The sequence below is a fragment of the Montipora capricornis genome, chromosome 3 (genome assembly GCF_036669925.1).
Source record: "Montipora capricornis isolate CH-2021 chromosome 3, ASM3666992v2, whole genome shotgun sequence".
Classification (NCBI taxonomy): Eukaryota; Metazoa; Cnidaria; class Anthozoa; order Scleractinia; family Acroporidae; genus Montipora; species Montipora capricornis.
In genome coordinates, this window is record NC_090885.1 from 26,278,944 (window position 1) to 26,298,943 (window position 20,000).

Below are 20,000 nucleotides of genomic sequence, written 5' to 3' on the forward strand. Positions count from 1 at the left end.
TCCGCACCGGTCCACGAATCAGACATTTAGGACAGCATCCAGTCAGAGGAAGACTCGTCCTCTTCTATCGGCGAGTTGTTCGACAATCCAACAACGCCTATGCAAATCCCAACAGATCGAATCTCTTAAGTCCAGCCCAATGCACGGTCATTGAGGACATCATTGCGGAAATGGTTTCCAATGTCTTTGTAGCCTTTCGTATGCCTGAACGACTGGACTCGTCACCTCAAGCGGTTCTACGCCCTCTTACTCCCAGTATGGCCTCTCCTTTGGGTCTTTTCTAGCCAGTGAACCATAATTTGGAGGACAAAATTATTTTTACACAGTGAGTACGTAGACCTTGCATTGTTGTTACCCGAATCACTGAATGAGACCCAGACCTCCAAACTTCAGCCAAGATTGGACGATTTGGCCCTAGGCCCCATGGGTTCCCCTTTTACCATGGTCGGGAAGAGAAGACCCACATTTGACTCTGTTCACTAATGGTTGGACGCCTATATGGCATTCATGCTGGCTAGTTGCTGCCTACCCTAGCTAATCAAATGCCAGCAAAATTTAATTATAAGTAGAGCAGTAACTAAGTTAAAGGGCATGGCTTGGTGTTCTTATGACCAACACTTTTGCTGGTGCGCTACGATGACCCGTTCGTCCATCAGCTCACCAGGACACTGTAGACCTGGAGCTGTGGACCGTAACATTTTCATGTTTAGCTAAGCCCCATTGCTCCATTTGCTCGAGTTCCTACCACACTCAGGACGACTGTCCTTTCGCTGATCCCAAGGGAAAACCTTGCCGAGTCCAGTCCACTATAGGCTGCAATTTCAACAAGCCCTCATGGTCCTGGTGCTGCAACTGTAACTGCCCGCACCTTTGCCACTGCCAGCAACCACCAGGTTACCCCTGGGGTATTTTGCAACATCTGTCCTATATTGCAGTCCTGGCTTAGTCCTAGGGATTTTTCTATGATCTGGACTGCCTTTACTTCAGCTTTTTTTGCATTATTTTCTCTACTGTAACAAGTATCAGTATGTTTGTTCCAGCACTGATCTTTCTGTTGATTGCATTTTGTTTTTATCCTAATCTTGATTGCCCGCAGTACATGACAGTTTGCATAAGGTCGTCAAAAACCGACAAATTCCAGTTAGTGCACTACCTCACGCTCTCACATACTTTTTTCCCCGTTTCACCATTATGGCCATGCATAGATATGTCCTCCTAACCATGCCAAGTCAGGGACTACTTTTGTGCTTTCAATCGGAGCGCCATCTTACCAGGCCTGTTGTTGCTCAACTTCTTGGAGATAGCGCCATTGTGGTTGGTCTTCTCCACCATACCCTTAAGGGCATAGCTTTTGCATCAGGGCCGCATCTATGGCAGCTGCTGCCGGCGTGCCAGATTGGCTCATTAAGGTACTCTGTCACTGGTCTTCTGACTGCCACCAGCTCTATAATATTATTATTTGTACTCCAAAGAGTGTTTACATGCAGTCGCACGTAAGATGGCTTCTGTTACCGACCAGTTTTTCGCACATGTGAATCTTGCTTTACGTGTGTTTGTCTTGGGGGGATGCAGTGCCTTGTACGTGTCTGGCAGTTAAGTCTGCTCAGCAACTTCCCCAAAGCTTGTTGGCTTGTTTGCCTTAGTTTGTACATTGCTTGACAACCAATACTCTTGTCCGATCCAGCACGTGCAGTTTACCAGTCAGCTCATAGTGGCGGGGAAATAAGTGAGATTGTTCTATGTCCCGCAATCCAGAAGTCGCATAGGCTAACCACCGGCAAGACAGTGTCCCCTCAAAAACGCTGATGTGTCTGTTGTCTCGTTCTATTGCGCCTTGCATTATGCGTTTAAAAGCTAAACATGTTGATACCAAGGAACAGTGATATTAAGGCACTTGATCACACAGTGCTTTCAGTGAATAGAAGGGAAGGAACAAAATGAAAATAAGTCAGCATTTCTCAGTCATCTTGTTCCCTTCTGTTGCTGAGCCTTGCCCTGGGGTAATTTAAAGCTCTTTACCTAGAATGCAAATACTTCTTAATTTTCACCTTTCTGTCTTTGATTCTTGTGTCATGGAAGTTACCTTTGGTGCACATGTTCAATGATACCAGTTGATTTTTAACTCTTATTGTGTCTAATTTTTCCTTGAATTCATGAGTAATCACTTTATCCCAACAATCAAAGGAATAATCTAATATAACTCAATTTTGCATGTGAAAACTGTATGCAAGCAAGTCCAGTTGAATATTTTTGTTTACTCAACTAAAAATTTCCTCACATGACTTTAAGTTAATAATTATTGTGATTTATGTGCTCTTTAAACAGCTGCTTCAACCACTGACAGTGGATGGTCCTTATTTGCATACTCCCGACTCTTGCAGCAGTGTGAGGTACAGCTCAATGGTGTCTAGGGAGCATTCACAAACTTGTTGGGGGGGTGGACTGGTGAGAAATTGGGGGGTCCCCCATAAAAATTAGAGGTAAAAAGGAAGGTGTTTAAAAGATATAAACACTCTCATGGGGGTTACCGTATTTTAAATAATGAAAACAAAAATTGTCATTAACCAATGTAAACGCAATAATTTACAAAATAATTATAATATTCAAGAGTGTAAAATGGGGTTGACAGGCCTACATTACTCCCTTGTACGTGGTCTGGTTTCCTTTTCCTTCATCATAATTAATTTTTGCTTTCTTGGGTGCACATTTGAATGGACACCCCTTTTAGCCTGCTCCCAGTAAGATTTCATTTAGCAATGGTTTTTATTCTATGAGACTTTAGATTTGGACCTTCATACAATCTGTACTACTGTGTGATATTTTTTTCTTCCGAGAAAATAGTTTGTTATCATGATCGATGATATATGTTTAGTTTCTTGGTGTTGATTTTCTCTGCAGCAGGCCAGGGTTTTCATTTTAGGCCGGAGGCCAAATGTTTCGTCCGATGGTTTTCCATTTCATGTCCAGTACTTTGATGCCAATATTATTTTGAGGGGTTTGTTTTATTATTTATTACTGGGCTTCTGATAGGATGTGGAAAAAATTAAAGATTATGTGGATATTACACTGGGTTATATGCAGGAATGTAAAAAAATTATAGAACTAATAATTAGGCCATCCAATTTATTTACATGCTTTTGGTAAATCAGGACTCGAAATTGCGATCAATACAGTCTGAATTGCAACCAGTACAGTGACTGTCACATTTGCGACTGCATTTTTTCCCTTTGCGATTAAGATATCTGGAGGAGTGAATTTTGTTTCAATTTGGTTGGACCACGATCCATTCCTCCATCATTCACCATTTTCAGCGGTTTTTTACACATGCGTATTGCGGGCTCCTATTCTGTTTTGTAAGACTTCTTCGCAATGACTGTCTGTACTTTTACAAATGATGCAATTTAATTTGGGACTATAATTTGCGGCTAAATTTTCATATCTTGTTGTATTTTATTTTTTAATTTCGAGCCTAGGGTATGTTATGAAAACGATTTAACTAGAGTCGAGGCTCATTGCCGAAAAATGTGTGGAATGGCATGTTTTTTTCAACGTTCAAGTAAATAAGCGTTTCAAAATAGTCAATCTCTTTGGATTTTATGTTTGTGAGGATGGTACATGTAATCAGCTGCTTTGTAACTAATATCAAGAATTTTTTCTGTTTTATGCGGAAAATATCGTAATTATATGGAGGATGCGGATTTTAGGGAATTATGCGGATCGGCATCGCCGTATCCTGTCAAATGCCATGTAAATTATTATTAAAATTTGTTTTTACTTACTTTTTAATCAGAATTTGAGTGAACTCCAGCCTTGCCTGGGAAACTGATTCTTGGTTCCAGAAACACTGGAAACAGTGTTTCTGAGTGTTCTACATGTATTTTAGAAATTTCCTGAGGGGGCATGCCCCCAGAGCCCCCTAGCTAGGTAGCTTGCGCCTGCGGCCCTCGAAATATGCCTTGCGGTGCTGTCACAAATATGTCCGCTACTTTACATAACTGTTGAAAAGCCTGTCTCTGCAGTAATGTTAATGTGACCTTTTGGCCTCATGCTTTTGCATCAATTTTCAACCAATAGGCTTGTCAGTGGTAGAAGTGAGTGATTCTGCGTTTAAAGGTTTGACCAGGGCCCGGGATCTTTTTGTTCTTGACCACCTGTTACTCTGATATTTCGCTTGTTCGAAAATTCACCTCCTCAATTTTGCAAAATTTCGCTGATATTTCATTCCCTTTAGCGCAAATTTTTGTTGATACATGTATTTCGCTGCTTCAAAATTTCGCTTCTCCAATTTTTCCAAGCCCTGAGCGAAATGTTGTTTTATCTTACGAAATTTCGCCAACTTCCATGAAATTTTGCATGTCAAATGTGCGAAATTTCCAGCGAATGTTCAACGAATTTTCGACAAATTTCAATCAGAACAAAGCACGAATTTTGTCGAAATTTGCTCTCATTACTTTTGCACATTACTGCATAGGTTGTGCCATGTATCAGCGAGATAGCTGGCTTTCTAAAGGCTTTGTTTGCCTTGTCTTTGCAGGTGTTTTTCTGTTTTTTCCTTAATTTGTTTCTCTTGTTTTTCTGACTTTGTGTATTGGTTTGTGGCCATGAAGTGGTTTGGGGATGTCTCAAATTTTATGGTTACAAAAAGGGGGTCCCTGAAAATGTTTAATTCAGCAAGTAGGGATCCTCCAAATTTTTTGGATGGTAGATAATTTCTCATCAGATACCCCGCCCCCCCCCCCCTCCTCCTCCACAAGTTTTTGTGAACGCTCTTTTAGGCAGTTGCTTTGTATTATACATGTATTTATCACGTGGTATAGTCAAATGCGCACTATTATTGGGTCATTTAGTGGAGCAGCACTTTCTGCTTGATTTCTCATTCATTTGTATGGATATTTTAAGGAACTGGTCATTATTTACGGGGGGGGGGGGGGTGGGGGGGGGGGTTTGGGCTGGTGGAAATGACAATGTGATGCTCAAATTTTTTTTGTGTCCCCCCCCCCAATTAAGAAGAAAATATCACATAACCTATCAAATGTTAAATGGAAATGCAAATAAAATATGGATTGTATTGTGTTACAAAACTCCAGCTGTCCCTGCAGTTTTCCCACTTTGAAAATAAATTGCATAATATATCTTAACTTGTCACACCTATCATCGTCTCAAGTGAAGTGTCTACAAATGTTCTGTGAAGATACACAACTGTCTGATGAATCTGTACAATTATTGATTAATGAATAATTATGTAAAAGACTTCCCAAGAAATAATCATTCAGAACCAGACAATAATGATGGTCAATGATGATGGTGGTTGTGTGTGGTGATGATTTGTGTAACACAGATAAAGAAAGTTTATGGCATTAATAAAAGTAAAAGTAAAAGTAAAAGTAATTTTAATAGTTGAGGGCCTTCCAGCTGTATCAGCAGCTTACAATTTTTGCTGGCTATATACCGGTATTTGAATAATATATAGCCCCCCCTTTTGGCCATGCATAAAAAAATTGGTGACCCACCCCCCTATTTGCACCAGATCCCTCCTTCCCCCCCCCCCCCCCCCCCTTGCTAAATAATGACCATTGAAGACATCATGGTAACCCAATGCTTTGTTGAGCAAAAGTGTAAGTTACGGTGCTTTGTTTTTTCCCAGCATGGCCAAGTGGTCAGCGCACTTGCCTAGTGATTTGGAGTTCCCAGCCTCAACACCCACTGTGCACTAGCTGAAGTTGTTTCAGGTAGTCCATGGTCCAACTTCTCTACTGCACTCGTACATTGTAAATAGCCAACTGGTTTGTCTGACTGGCTAGTTGGGATTCTTAAAGGTCGTTTAATCAGCTCTGTCCTGTTGTATCATAATTTTTCATTGACCCTGAAAAACCTAGGCTGTGAGAATTACTAACCTCTTACTAACCAAGCACAAGGATTGTACTGGGAAATATTGACCCGTGATTGTGGCTGTAAAACTGACCGAGGGCCAATATTCTCCATTACAGTTCCAAGCAAGCGAGGTTAGTAAGTTGTTTATTACACATGTATATGGCATATAATATTATGGCATTGTTTCTTTGAGTGATCGGACACTTCTCCACTTAGTGAATGTTGGTACTCTTTGTCTTCCATTAGCGAACTTGGAGAGTTTAGTTAACATGTAAAACTAAGTTCCTCTCTCTATTATAAAATAAATGTGCTGTTGTGATGAAAAAATGAAATTCTGCATTTTAAAAACCTTTTTTGGTGTTTCACTCAACTTGAATATCCTGAGAGAGAGAAAAAAAAATAAGGAAATGGACCATTTCCAGCTTCACCACAATCACCACCATCTTGGCTTTGTTGTCTTGGCCACCAACACCACTGCAATAAATGTCTTCTGCTAATCAAACACAACCATGTATTTAACAAAATTCTTTCTGGCCTTAAGTTGAACTGCCCAAAAGAATAACAGGGACAGTGAGTGTAACTTACCATAGAACACTCCAGCTCATTATTTTTCTTTTTCTTTTGAGCTGGGGTACACCTCTTCATAGTACAAGATTTCATCCTGTGAGGCCTGGGAAGCCTAAAGGAGGTGATTTGCAAGTGAGTTTCTGGCAGTAATTTTTCTTATGAACTGTTGCACTTATCTAATACAAGGTTAGAATCAGTGGATTGGATAACTGCATTGGGGGAGGGGGGGAGGGGATGAGTTATAATTACTGAATAATTTTATGTGTTGTGATTTGTTGCATCAATAAATACATTTGATAAAAGTAAATTGACCATTCTAATCTTGATGTAAAATAAATAGAGGATATTACCTGATGGCACAAAGATAAGAATTTTATTTCAAGTGGTAAAAACAATATTTTACGAACATACGCAGTGAGTGAGTAAAATGTTGTTTACTAATACGAGAAATAAAATTCTTATCTTCAAGCCATTTGTTATATACAGATGGGAGTGATTTTTCTTTCTAACACCAAGCACAAACTTTATCGCAAATTTTTGTGGCTCGGCGTAGGTCAGAATTTCTTCAATTTTTTCGCATTTCTTCTTCACTTTCAAGGTTCCAACTCCTTGAATAAAAATTTTTGTTTTGTATGAAGTATTTTTCGTCGTGTTACATTTTCTTGTTTCTCAGAGAAGGGTTTTACATCAGCTTCAGAGAACTTCACGAATCTATCGCTCGCCATTTTTCACTGACTGTTTGCTCAAGCAACTATGCAAAGGCAGAAATAAATACCGTCATCAATATCCTCACTTGTGAGGATATGGAAAATGTGCCACTCGGGTCTCGGATGTAGTTTTGTATGAAATTTATGAGTGGTGTATTTTCCAGTAAAACCCTCCTGCCTATAGCAATGCAACTATAATAATTATTGTGTATGTAGTACGGTGTTAACCCATTGACGAGTAAAATCATCTGGTGTTAGACAGTAAAATCTGTTACTGGTAAGACCTACTCCAATTAGTCAATGGGTTAACCCATTAACTCTCAGGGGTTCCCCATTGAAGAGTAAAATCATCTGGCATTAGACAGAGTAAAATACTAAGTCTGGCCGGTTTAAAGTTTGGATGTCAAAGAGTTTTAATTAATTAATATGCAAACAATACGGTAGCAAAGATGTATTAATAAGGTCCCAGTGCCATTGGTAATATTTTGCTGTTTACTTGAATGTGTACTGTGTACCTGAACTTGGTGGTGACTACAGCTGTAGCCCAAATACCAATGGCTTCTCTGGACTCTGCACACTCTCTATGTTCTTCCTTTGGCTGCATATTCAGTCACATAAAAGTGCTAAGGCTCCGAATGCAGTTTACTCGCCCCACACTGCAGGATGAACCTCAGTATGCTGGTATGCAGATCGATCAAGAAGGGTGCTTTCCATTGAGGCCAAAGGGTGATGCATGCATGCAAACCTCACCTCCAAAGCTTAGGGATATTTTAAACCACGGAATTATTATTTATGGTATGGAGTACTTAAGATAATTATTCAGTCTGGCTGGATTGTTTGTTTCTTGTTAATTGAAAAATTTGGGGTATACATGTATTTGAGTATACCTTTAATCAGTGGAAGTGTAAACTGTCGATACATGTAGTACCCATTAACTGTTTAGTCTTTTCAGGCAGGAGCTACATGTGTGGGTAATGGTGAGAGGAATGTACATCATGAAAAGCAATTTGAAGAGCTGCAAAGTGAGGCGAGTATTAAGAAAAAAAATACCAGTTATTAATAATAATGCGGTTGTCAATTGTGTGTCGAACTTAATTAGCAAATTGCTTTGGTTTTGCACTACTTCACCTAATGATTGGTTCAAAGTCCTCACGCCACTTTTTCAACCAATCAGAAGTAAAACCAAAACTAATAGTGGCTCACGCGTGCACATTTTCCGGCGCTTTGTGTCAGCTACCTGTAATTATTGGTTTACTGGATTATCTCAGTCTGTTCTTTGTGATTAATGTTGCCAAAGTTTGTCTCGGTTTTGAAGTGAGTCTTGGTGCTCAACTATTGTAAGGGAAATGAGTCTGATTTGCATAAGAATACGCAACTCATTTCCATTTGAATGGTTGACTGCACCAGGACTCACTTTGAAACTGAGGCAAGCAGCAACTCGGAAATGGGCTATTACATTGGGTGTACTTTGGTTTTGGTTTTACGACACCTGATTGAAACTTACTCTAAAAATGAACGTTCTTTTAATGAAGTGTCAACTGTATTTAGCACTGGGTTACTGTTTGGGGACACTAGCGCAGAAATCAAATCAAATCAAATCAACACATCAAATTGTAGGTTGGTTTTTGAGGAGAGGGAAAAACCAGAGTACCCGTAGTAAAACCTTTATTTGCTCTTGGAGCAATTTAAAGTAGAGAACCAACAAACTCAACCCACACGTGACACCATGTTTGGGAATTGAACCCTGAAACTGCATTGGTGGAGGCAAGTGCTCTCACTGCATGCATGCAGTGCTCAAAATTAGCGGTCGTCCGGTCATCTCAGACAACCAGAAAGTTTACTGGGTGACTAGTTTTTGGTATTAAAAATGAAAAGGTTGGTTGCCCAAAGAAAACACAACAGATTACCTAGCCAGAAAATGTATTACATATTAAGCAGCACCCGACTTACTCAACGGTTTTCTACTGTCAATGTCTAAAGTGAAGTGTGAAGAAGTGAGAAGTGTGAAGTGTGAAGTTAGTGTACTGTGAAGTTAACGATAATTAATTTGCTGCAGTTGAGCGTTTCCCGTATTTTGAATATCTGTGGCTTTTACAAAAAAATATTAATTGTCTGATAGGAAAATTCACACTTTGAAAATGCTTGAACTTAAACCCAGACTTCCACAAAAAACCCCCAGGTGCACACTGAGAACTAAGGGGTACTCAAGCTCCAACACCATGCGATTGCTCAACACAGTGTGCATTTAATCGCAAGGGGTGCACAATGGGCAACCAAGCATTTATCAGGGCAACCAAATTTACAGGTTTAGTTGCCCGACTTATGAAACAGGGACGACCAGGAATGTTTTTAAATTTGAGCACTGTGCATGCATGTTATATTCTTTTAGTTTTTTTAATTAAAGAAAAAGGAAAAAAATTAGTTAATAAGTAATATATTTTTAAAAAAACTATGTAGGATGTTCTTAAGCAGGGTTTGAGTAAGCAATGTTTAGGAACATGCACAACCAATGTGCTTTGTGCACTGCTGCTCAATAAAACTGTCAAAAACATTAATTTTGCAAATAATTATTCCAAATGTTTTGTTTGTGAATAATTTAAATTGAATCATGATAACACATGAATGCACCAAGCTGAATGAGAAATACCATCTCTGAATTATACCATTCTTAATACCCCTTACAGAGAAAGAACCTCCATTTCTAATTAAAGTAAATTGTTATTGTCTCCAGCAGGCAAATACTTCTTATCCTGTGGAGAATGCAAACGTGCATAGGTAAACTCGTTATTGATTGATCTGCTTTAATTTGTTTATTCTCCTTTTCCCTATAATGTGAAGGTTTTCTTCTAAAAAAAACCAACTCTGGGATAATTTTAATCAATGGTACAGTAATTTTAATACAAGAGGTTTTCACCACCATTGCATTTTGTTATGGAAATATCTTCCTCAGTTTACTGCCAAATTAAAAGAAACCTCTTGAGGTTATTTCTCAGATCTGTTTGTTATTTCTGAACAGGGTCAATGAAAAGCACCCTGACTTATACACATAGGTCTTAAAGGGAACCTCCACTCCTTAGCACAGCACAAAATTATTGGAGTGTGGAGGTTTCATTAACAATAAGTGTGATTGTAGTATTGTGACTCAATTAGCATTTTCTTAATCATGAAAATTAATTAAATGTTGCTTGTAAGTCCTAATTTTGAATTTGGTTTGAATGCTTTTCTTTAATAGTGTGACCGACCAGTATGAAAGGCCTTGGAGCACACAACCAGCTACACAGTGGGAACAAGCTCAGTTTAAAAGAAGACAAGAAGAGGTAATAGCAGTACTAAAACTCACTCCATATTCTTCAGAACAGGTTATTACAACTAGAGAATAAAATAATAATATCATTATTATTATAATTTTATTTAGTGTGCTGTAGCAAAAGTTAACTTTATGAAGTAGGATTGTCCTTCTGAGAGTAGTCCATCAAAAAGGACAGTTGTTGGTGACATTGACTGACATTTCGACAACATCGAGTCGAAGTCATCCTCAGAATCAAGTGATTTGCATAGTGTCAGTGAATGGATTAAGTACTCTCTGAGTGGTGTTTGATATGTTTGGTCAGTAGAATGGTGATGTTGATGGACTCTCTAGTGAGTGGGGTATGATATTGCTGGCTAGGAAGACTGTGATTGGTGTGTGCAATTTCAGGGGTTGCATCAAGTTTTGAAGTAGAAGGGACCTTGTGATAGAGTAAGCGGGTACCCCTATATATAGTGGCCTTTAATCTTGAGACCTCCTTTGAGCAAAGGTGGGTACTGTACTCAGCGAAGACGGATGCTAGTACCCATGTCTTGGCTTCTAATAAAACCCTTGCAATTCACGCAACACACATCTAGCATTGTGTCTCAATCCATAGACGCTTTGAAGCTCTTGGGCTATTAATTTTTTACTATTCTTGATTGTTGATTTCATTCATTTGTATGGTGCCAGTAGCAGTTGCATGGCTATGGTTAAAAGAGCTTTGTTTTAAGTTTACTTGCTATCATAGTAAACCAGCTTTCTTGTGCAAGTCATTGGTAGAGGGTTATGCATTTACACCTGGCAGAGTCCTTTTCAATTTTAGGCTTCCAAAAAGTGATAGCATATTTTAATTTTCTTTTCTAGGAAGTTTTGCACTCTGAGAAGAAGAAAGACGTGATTGTGGAAACAATTCTTGTAGATCAACTTTCTAGGTACCCGTATCTAATAATAAAATTATTATGGGTTTTTATTTTTAGTTTTTGTAAGTTTCATTAAATGCAAGAATCTCATTTTCATCAACAGCCTATCTTTTCCTATTCCTCATGGAAAGGCAGCAAGTCTATACACTGTATAATAATAATTCAGTTAAGCAATATTTAGCGGACCTTTTCTGTGTTTACATAGCCTCATCTATACACGAGGGGGAGAACTCTGTGAGTGTTTAGATGAGTCTATGTAAACATGGAAAAAAGTCCTCTGTTGCTTTAATAAAATATTTCTAAAAAATGATTCGACAAATGAAGGAAAATGCTGTTTTTTTTTTACTTCTTGATTGAAACAGAATAACTGATTTTCTTGATGCACGCTCATATTTCCTACCAGCCAATCAAAACAGGCATCTAACAACATATAACCATAATGATTCAAAATTTGTGTGATGTCACAGCCGTTTTTACATGCTCTCATCTAAACACAGCTATTGACCAATGAGAAAGTGCCTACAATCCTAATAATTATTATAAATTTTATAAATCAAAGTGAGGCGGGCATCTAATTTCTGGACATAAGTGGTTTGAAAACGGAGAGGTGAAAATTAAAAAAGAAAAGAGTAATGTTCATCAGCTCTCAAAAAATGAGGTAGGTTAGACTACAAAGATGTTTGTATTGTTTTGCCGGAAGCTGGCTACTTTCGATGATCCTGCTCTAGATAACTTTTTTTTTTTTGCAGCTAAGTCACAAGTCAATGATTTTTGTCTTTTTGCTGCAGGGCTGCAGTTTCTGATCCTGAAAAAAATGCCAGCTCCATCCCTGCAGATTTAGGACCCAAGGAACGAAAGCAAATGGAATTTTACAACACAAGGTGGACAATCCTGATCAGTAGAGAATCGTTGTTTGTAGAAGTATATTTGGTATAGTCACCTTTTATACTACATGTATTTTAATTGGAATACTCTGCTAGAAAGGAGTCTTTTACAGGTTTTACTTTTTTCTCAACAATGAAACTCATTCACAAGCCTTCACATACACTTGTTATTGTCATAATTATTTATCTAATATTTTTAATTTCGTTTTTTGTAGTCTAATTACTTCATACTGAAAGTTAATGCAAACATTTAATTTCTTTTGCACATGTACAGAAGCCCTAACAAAGGCCCAAACACAGAAAATGCCTTGTCAAAGAGAGTTCGTTTTGGTGCGAGGATTGTTACCAAAAATGGTCGAGATGCTCATAGAGAATTGAATGGATTCTTTTTCTCTGCAGACAACACTCTTACACTCTACGAGTTTCATCAATTTGGCACCAGGTTTAATTCATTTTGTTCTTTGTTTAGTCTCCCCGCATAATTGTCATTGATACCAATGCTCCACAATAATTTTTTAGTCTTCAAGAGAATTTCCAAGGCATAGGATTGTACATGTGTGGCTAAATTTCCAGTTTGCTAAAATGGTAAAATCAATACAGTCTGAAGTGAGCTCATTATAATGACTGTTATGTAATATGAGATAATGTCCTTCTTGGCCTACAGGTATAAACAATATTGAGAGAATTCATTGGCAAACTAAAGAAAGAGTGCAATATTATTTTGCACCAGAAATCTTTGTTTGCTCACCCGATGCAATTCTGAATAACAAAAAGCATGTTGTTTGATAATAGCCCTTTTATTTTGATAAGCCTCCCTTAATTCTATCCCCAGAAGAAAAATAATTAAATATATGAAGCAGCATTGAATGCACTTTGGAAATCTGAGCCCATCATTTTAAAGTGTTTCCCAGTTTGTTTTCCCTTAAAGTACCGCAAGTACATTGTACTAGCTGCAAGTAATGGCCAGCTGCTCCCAATTTATGCTGATACACTGTACCCCTCCACTCTGCAGATCATCAGCTCTTCCATTTATTCAGCGAGGTAGTTACAGCCATGTTCAGGGAAGGAAAAAGGGGCAACCCTACACTCTTTTGGATATCTGTGTGGTAAGCTAATACCAATAAAATACATGACTGTGGTAAATAACATTGTTGCAGGTCACTTGTTAAAATTGAGGTTGATGGGTTGAAAACAGAGAGAGAGAAAACCAAGTTCCAATTCGTGGTTTTCATGATCCTTTTTCATTATCAGGCCACAATATAAGCTACATAAGGAAATAATTGTTCAACAACAACATCAACAACTTTTCCTAACAATAATAATTATTATACCTCAAACGACAGTGCTGTGGAAAGAGTGGATATTCTACGCTGTAGAATCTTACAGAAGGGTTCCCATCCAGTGATCACAAATTTAAAATGCAGCATTCCTCTAGCACCCTTGAGGGTTATAATGATGAGGACTATTGAGCCAATGCAGATCAACAAGGTTAAATGGAGAGACACTATTCAGGCCCTTCAGATAGAGTCATTATTAATTTTTTGTTTAACCATGTACAATGTCATGTATTTTTAGGGTGCCAATTTATCATTTATGACAGCCTCACAAACATCCCTACCACAGACTGTAAGTTCTCGTCCAGTTGTAGTTTTCAGGATTTGTGATGTGGATGTGCAAGCCAGGGAATCACAGCTGTAAGCATGACTCTAATAAAGAAGAGTAGCCAGTTTTACCTCAGAGTTGCAAAGGAATTACCACTAACAGAGGACTGATTGTCGTCATTTTTTAAAAGTTTCATTTTAAATTTACAGTGTAAACAAGGATGCCATTGTCACTGACTACTGGTCTTACTAAGCTTTAAATTAGTTTGGGTGTGTGGCTCATTTGAACATACTTGTTGGTCAGTGATTAGATTGAACCTACAACAGACACTCGTAACATCAATGGGATTGTTCAACAATCAGCCAAAGGCTTACAATTGAATTAAGGATTGCAGCTGGATGAAAAGAGGCAATATTATTCAACTTGGCATCTCTTTTAACATCTACTTCCCTTCAAAAACTTTATCTTCTTGCCATAATTATCAATATCTGTTCATGTTGTTGTTTCACATGAGCTAAGAGGGAGCACTTTTAAGAGTTTAATTCACTCCGGCAATGTGTCTCACATGGCAATTCTAGTTCCGTCTTGTTAAACCCGGGTAACTTGTAATTGCCATGGCTAATTAATGTGATAATATGCAAGCTTATGCATGATGGTTCTTTTACCCCTAAGTATCAGGCATGAAAACAAAGTCAAGTCTTTATCTTTGGTATGAGAAGTCATAATATTAAACTAAAAAGTCAGAATAGGAAAAAAAGGTGGTTGGTAACAGAGAATCTAGACCAGTCATTCAAGAAGGCACAAGTCTCTAAACTGTATATTAATAATAAATTATTACAGTAACTGTAAATAAATGTTTGTTCCTAATGTTAAATGAATTGTGTTAAACATTGTACTAGGTTTGAGAACTGCCAATCTTTTGGTGATAAAAGGTCATTAATGGAAAAACTGGCTAATCCAATTTCTGAAGAAGAATTACAACAAACAAAGATCTTGGAAAATGTACAATGTAAGTATTAAACTAATGATTTTGATAAGAATAAAAATTAATGAAAGTTTATTGATATTTCTATATCTATTTACCTCCTTGTATAAAGGGACATACAGCAATTATTGTGTATAATGTTTTATATTCATGGCCAACTATTATGCAATATATGGCATTATTTTGTATAAAATTGACTAAAATTAATGATTTGTTCAACATGACCTTGAAGCATGTAACTTGCAACTCTTTTTCTTGGAACCAAGCTGGGAATTTTAGGACACTAATTTTACACCCAAATGTAAACAAAAATAAGATCAAAGCTGCATGCGTGGGAAAATCCACAAGCTCTGAACCAGTCTGAGAGTTAAACACTTCAAGGTCACGAGCTTCTACTTCAATGCAAAAAAGATTTAGGACACATAAGGTAAGTCTAAATAAAGAAAATGTACGTCAATTTGGTCTACTATTAAAATGCACTCCACTTGAACTATCTGAAGGAAAGAAATAAACAGGTGTAAGATTTAAAACTCAGATAGGAGGTGACCAGAAAACTGCCAGGTATTCTCATGCAGTTACATGTAGGTGAAAAGATAAACACCAAAGGCAAATCTAGGAAGTGGTCATGGCAGAATTAGCACGTAGGGCTGCAAAGAGTGAATCTGCATCATTCGGCTCCCTAATTGTTTATCTTGACAACATCTACGTCCCCTTTAACCCTTCTCCAATTGAAAGTGAGACAAGTATAGATTTAACTCTGTCTAACCTCAGACGATTTTACTCGCTGATTGGGGGCACTTTACGTGTGGATGGGTTAATAATGTTTTTGCAATAATTTGATAGTAAATTACGGGTAGTTATGATGATGATGATGATGATTATTATTATTATTATTCATTCATTATCTCCAGGTTTGGTCAAGAAACAGCTTCAAAAAAGAGCTGTCAAAACATTAATGGGTCTTGGTCAGCACTTTAGAAAATTGGACCAATCAGGTGATGGGCTCCTAGACAGACAGGAATTGCTAAGAGCACTGGAAACTTATCACATCAAAATTCCCAAGGAGGTAAAAAATTTCATCAAAGGGTTTTTTTTTACAGTGTTGGTGTCAACTGAATAACTGTGTGATCTCTCACATGTTTTGGTTGTTGTTTGTAAAGAAAACGATTAATATTTTTTATGAAACATAGATTATTAAAGTGATGCTTGCACTGAACTGGACAATTTAAGCAATATTGTAGTCTCTTAGACAGACAGCTTCATAGCTCAGTTGGTAAAGCATTGCACCAGCATTGCAGAGGTCATGTGTTTCGAATCCTGTTCAAGCCGCCTGGATTATACAAGAGACACCTGTTTATTAAATTGTCCAGTTAAGTGCAAGGATCACTTCTACATTTGTCTATAACTCCCACAAGTTTCAAATACATACATTTCGAAAATAATTTTATTGCAACAATAAAAAATCTGACTTAAGGACGGTGCCTAGTAATTAAAGATATTTTTGCCCCGGTGTGTGATTATGCAGGAAATGTAGATCTTAACAAGTGTTATTGAAATCCAAAAAGAAAATTAGGGGTAACCCAGCATTTTTCAAAGATAATTCATGAATAATATTTGTAAAAAGCTTTAAAATACAAAGCAATGTATGGCATTCTTTCTCAAATTGAAGCTTAAATTATCTCTAAAAAATGCATGGTTACCCCCAATTTTCTTTTTGGATACCAAGAGTACTTACTATAAGATGTACTTTCTCTGGATAGTTTGAAACCGTGCAAAAATATCCCTGTATTAGTAAGCATCTCCGATAGGAAATTCGAGTATCTGGAGATGCGCAGAATGTATGCGCAATATCAATATAGCAGGCACCGTCCTTAAAGTGCTACAGAAAACTATTTTTCTTTGGATTCAAAAGTATGTTAACTGTAACACTAAAGTGAACCTTGATTTCAGAAAGACACCTGTTTATTTTAAAAGGAATTTTCTTATTTAATGGTCCACCTATACTGACTTTAAAATCTTATGAGATCTGGATCAAGGAGAAAATGACATCCAAGACTCACCAGTTTGAGAATGCAATTCATGTGTACATGGCTGAATTAATATGCAGCACAGGAGTTTCGGGCTCTCAGATAAAATTCTTGTTTTGCAGATACACACTTAATTTTAAAGGGGCTATGTCACACAAAATGATGCAATTCATGACACCAAAAAATATGCCCAAAAAGTAGAATGAAACATTACTGTAACCACTCAAAACTGTTGAACAACGTAAAAGAAATACAATGAAAAGATGATTAAGATGGAAACGGACTGCATTTGGGTAATCTTGAAAAAAGGCAGCTCGATGGTTTTCAAGTTTATGGCATTTCGCCTGGATAAAGGTCATTTTTGCTCAGAATCATCTTGTTCCTGATGTAACGATAATTTTACTCTTTGAGTTTTAAACACTCTAAAATAGTGTTACATATGGCCCTTAATAAGCTAGTGAGTAAAGTGACGTCACTTTTCCCTATATAGATACAACTCTCCGAAGTCCAATCAGTCAGTTTTGAATTTGAGTAATGGCGGACCGTGAAATCCAAAGGAAGCGCCCAAAATTTTGCTTGTCAGGTGTTAAGCAAACGCCTGCCACTTTCAAAATTATCTGTAGAAAGTGATTTTTTTGTCATGTTGATAGTAGCACTTTAAAAGAACCCTAAGTCTTATGACTCATAAATTAATTGTGTTTGACTGTATATAGCATGTTTGAATAATTCTGATTGTATATGAAACAACTAATGATAGAAAAGCCTGAATTCAGGGTTGAATGGAATTTGAATAATTTATGACCTCTCAGAGATGTAGTCTGTCCCTAGACACAATTGCTTCTGTAACAATTAATCTTGTGTTGTAACTGTTTGTTTTAGGTTTTTGATGATTTGTGGGATGCCTTGGATGTGAATGCTGATGGCTTCTTAGACTATGGAGAGTTTTCTAGAGGATTCATTGGTGAAATGAGTGAACTAAGAAAATCATTGGTCAGAAAAGTAAGTTCAACGGGTTTGCCCAAAACCAGGAATCCGGAATGGAATCCAGAATCTGGAATAAGAAATCTCCCGAAGGTTAACTTTAATGAATGATTAGGATTCTTTCTGTATTTGTTTCGTTTCATTTCGTTTCGTTTTGTTTCGCAAATTAGTGTATGCCTTTGGTTGAAGTTCTTATATTAGATTCCGGGTTTTTTGTTCCGGATTTCTTATTCCGGATTTCTTTTTTTTTTTAACTTTGCGGAGAGTTTCATCTTGGCCTGCTGATCTCTTTTATGCAATAAAAAATTGGGGTCACCAAAATCATTTTTCAGATACGAACAACTGAAGCCAAAATATAGGCTGATTTTGCAAGAATTTCCTGTTTCCGTGGTAACTTGTTACGTCACAAAAATGACTGCACCTTGTTCAGCAATAATTGATGTTTCATATGGGACCATAACAATTGCTGTAAGAGTTACACATGTACGTGATAAAGTGTTGTAGTGTCAATCCTTTTCATGACAAGGACTCTTGAAAGTGTTAAAAATGGTTTGAGCCGCCTTAAGCCATTGATTCCAACCGAATGCAAGCTTTCAAAAATAAAATTATTTAATGGCACAACCGCCATCATGACCATTTTGTAAATCATGTTATTTTAAATTTTTGCTTACACTTACCTAATAAATCATTAGTATACTAATTAAGAAAATTTGGAAACAGTTTGCAGATTGTTGTTCAAAAGGTCTTATTAGTAAATAGCTTTTCCTTTTTGTGGAATAATGATGAACCTATCTCTGTATGCCAAAAATTGGGCTCTGAAAGGTAGTTTCACAAGTTCTCCTCCCCTTCATAAAATTCCCTGTAATTGTATGTTCTCCTGTTTTCTTGCATTTTCGTCCTGCATGCACAACTTCTGAAATTTCTTTAAAACATTAACTTCAGACCTAATTTAATCTCCTGTGTAAAGTTTTTGTGTAATTTTCACTTTCAAATGAGATTTTACTGCCCCATCAGTAAAATACGGTTAATGGAACGTGACCATACTAAAAGGGGCTATTCATGTCGCGTTAGTTATCTTCGTGTTCTTTGTAGTCGGTCGTTCAAGATCATAAAATCAATGGTTCTGTTGTAAATAAAATGAGGACATAGTGACTTTGTTCCTAGATATCAGTTTATATTGTACACCTGCATTGGCCAAATCTGTTAAGGCCTCATTCATAACTGTTAAAGAGCACGTGTAATACCTACCTGCTCATAGAAGAAGCTGTACAACTGGCTACTTTAATAGACAGAGTCTAGCTATAAAAGCCTCAGTCTGCGCAGCAACTTCCCCCAAGCTTGTTGGCTTGTTTGCCTTTGTACATTGCTCGCTACCAATACTCTTGTCCGATCCAGCACGTGCTGTTTACCAATCAGCTCGTAGTGCTGGGGAGATAAGTGAGGTTGTTCTATATCACGCAATCCGGAAGTCGCATAGGCTAACCAGTCGCAAGGCAGTGTTCCCCTCAAAAAACGCCAATACATCTGTTGTCTCGTTCTATTGCGCTTTACGCTATGCGTTAAAAGCTAACTATGTTGATACCAAGGAACAGTGACATTAAGTGACTAATAGAACAATTTGATTTGCTTTGAGTGCTTCCTTTAATATAATAATTATGATAATTACTATCGCATGAATTTTCTAGAAAATCACCAAAATTAGTTGTTGTGTACTTGTGGCTTACATGTATTTGCACTGGATGTATCACATTCAACAGGTTTTCCGCAAACTTGATCCAAGTAAGACTGGCGTTGTCAATTTGAATAACATGAGAAAGTTCTACTGCACCAAGAAGCATCCCAAAGTTGTGTCAGGTAATGCAGACCTCAGTAGAGTAGCACTTGGTGTGGCAGGTAAAATGGAGGTCATTCCTGTCACAGATCATGTTTTAACAACAATCCAGCAACCTAGCAATTTAATTAGCTCTAAAGTTGTGTTCTAAGGTGGCAACTTAATTTTAGTGGTATTGCTCTTTTTATAGTTGTTTTATTTATTGCAATTTAATGGCAGAAATACGTATATTATACAGGTATAATAAAACGAGATTAAAAAATGCCATAAGGAGAGTCTGCAAGAGTCCCAGACCCTACACTGTATGTAAAAGCAGACCACCAAATACATAATGCA

The 20,000-nt window shown here is 37.4% G+C and overlaps 1 protein-coding gene across 4 annotated transcripts in view; it reads left to right on the forward strand.

Moving 5' to 3' along the window:
* The window catches only part of LOC138042691 (calcyphosin-2-like), a 30,088-nt gene that overhangs the window by 7,367 nt on the left and 2,721 nt on the right, over positions 1-20,000 (forward strand). Inside the window, exons 5-18 of one of the 4 annotated variants that reach the window (XM_068888653.1) lie at positions 2,326-2,390; positions 6,498-6,570; positions 8,089-8,172; positions 9,880-9,920; positions 10,378-10,462; positions 11,299-11,366; positions 12,143-12,235; positions 12,513-12,680; positions 13,251-13,344; positions 13,814-13,932; positions 14,740-14,849; positions 15,737-15,891; positions 17,732-17,851; positions 19,591-19,687. In XM_068888653.1, the coding sequence (XP_068744754.1) occupies positions 2,326-2,390; positions 6,498-6,570; positions 8,089-8,172; positions 9,880-9,920; positions 10,378-10,462; positions 11,299-11,366; positions 12,143-12,235; positions 12,513-12,680; positions 13,251-13,344; positions 13,814-13,932; positions 14,740-14,849; positions 15,737-15,891; positions 17,732-17,851; positions 19,591-19,687 (1,372 nt within the window). Of the gene's footprint in view, positions 1-2,325; positions 2,391-6,497; positions 6,571-8,088; positions 8,173-9,876; positions 9,921-10,377; positions 10,463-11,298; positions 11,367-12,142; positions 12,236-12,512; positions 12,681-13,250; positions 13,345-13,813; positions 13,933-14,739; positions 14,850-15,736; positions 15,892-17,731; positions 17,852-19,590; positions 19,688-20,000 lie in introns of all 4 variants that reach the window. The other 3 variants (XM_068888652.1, XM_068888655.1, XM_068888656.1) reach the window with 3 other exon arrangements.